Source organism: Frankliniella occidentalis, unplaced genomic scaffold (genome assembly GCF_000697945.3).
Source record: "Frankliniella occidentalis isolate FOCC.00 unplaced genomic scaffold, Focc_3.1 Scaffold64, whole genome shotgun sequence".
NCBI lineage: Eukaryota > Metazoa > Arthropoda > Insecta > Thysanoptera > Thripidae > Frankliniella > Frankliniella occidentalis.
In genome coordinates, this window is record NW_026267194.1 from 1,205,137 (window position 1) to 1,205,722 (window position 586).

Sequence of the window (586 nt, forward strand, 5' to 3'; positions counted from 1 at the left end):
GGGTACGGGGGGCCTTGCGGCAGGGGTGTGGGGGCGGGAGGGGGCAGATGGTGCCCTGATGCATGCCTGAAAAGAACAATCAAAGTTAGAACCACGGTGAAACCGCGCGGGCGCGCGCGCGCGCCCACACACACACACACGCACACACACACACACCCACACCCACACACACACACACACAAACACACACACACACACCTTGGTAGAGTCCAGCGCCACGGCAGCGGCCTGGTCCTGCGGGGCCTGCTGTTGCTGCAGGGTGCATGCGGCGGCCTGCTCCTCGGCGGCGAGCTCCTCGGGCGCGGCGGGCACGACGGCGGCTTGCACGGGCTGCTCGGCGGGGGCCGGGGGCGGGGGCACAGGGAACTGCACATACAGAGAACACATAGGTCATGACACGGCACAACGACGAAGGCAGCGGCAGCAGCAGCGACACTCACCTCATCCATGGCGTCCTCGTTGTCGAGGTGCCTGCTGGGGTGCGGGGGGCGAGGTGATACTCCCGGGCGCAAGGGTGGGCGGGGGTGACTGGGGGTTGACACCCCACCTGGGGCCTCCCATGACATCGACAAGGACTGTAAAAGAC

General features: G+C 66.9%; 1 protein-coding gene across 1 annotated transcript in view; it reads right to left on the minus strand.

Moving 5' to 3' along the window:
- Positions 1–580, minus strand: part of LOC127749545 (uncharacterized) — a 5,261-nt gene extending 4,681 nt beyond the window's left edge. The window contains exons 1-3 of the mRNA XM_052268126.1: positions 441–580; positions 199–366; positions 7–66 (exon numbers count right to left, since the gene is read on the minus strand). Of these exons, the coding sequence (XP_052124086.1) occupies positions 7–66; positions 199–366; positions 441–566 (354 nt within the window). The 5' untranslated portion in view covers positions 567–580. The remainder of the gene's footprint in view (positions 1–6; positions 67–198; positions 367–440) is intronic.
- Positions 581–586: the final 6 nt, after the last annotated feature.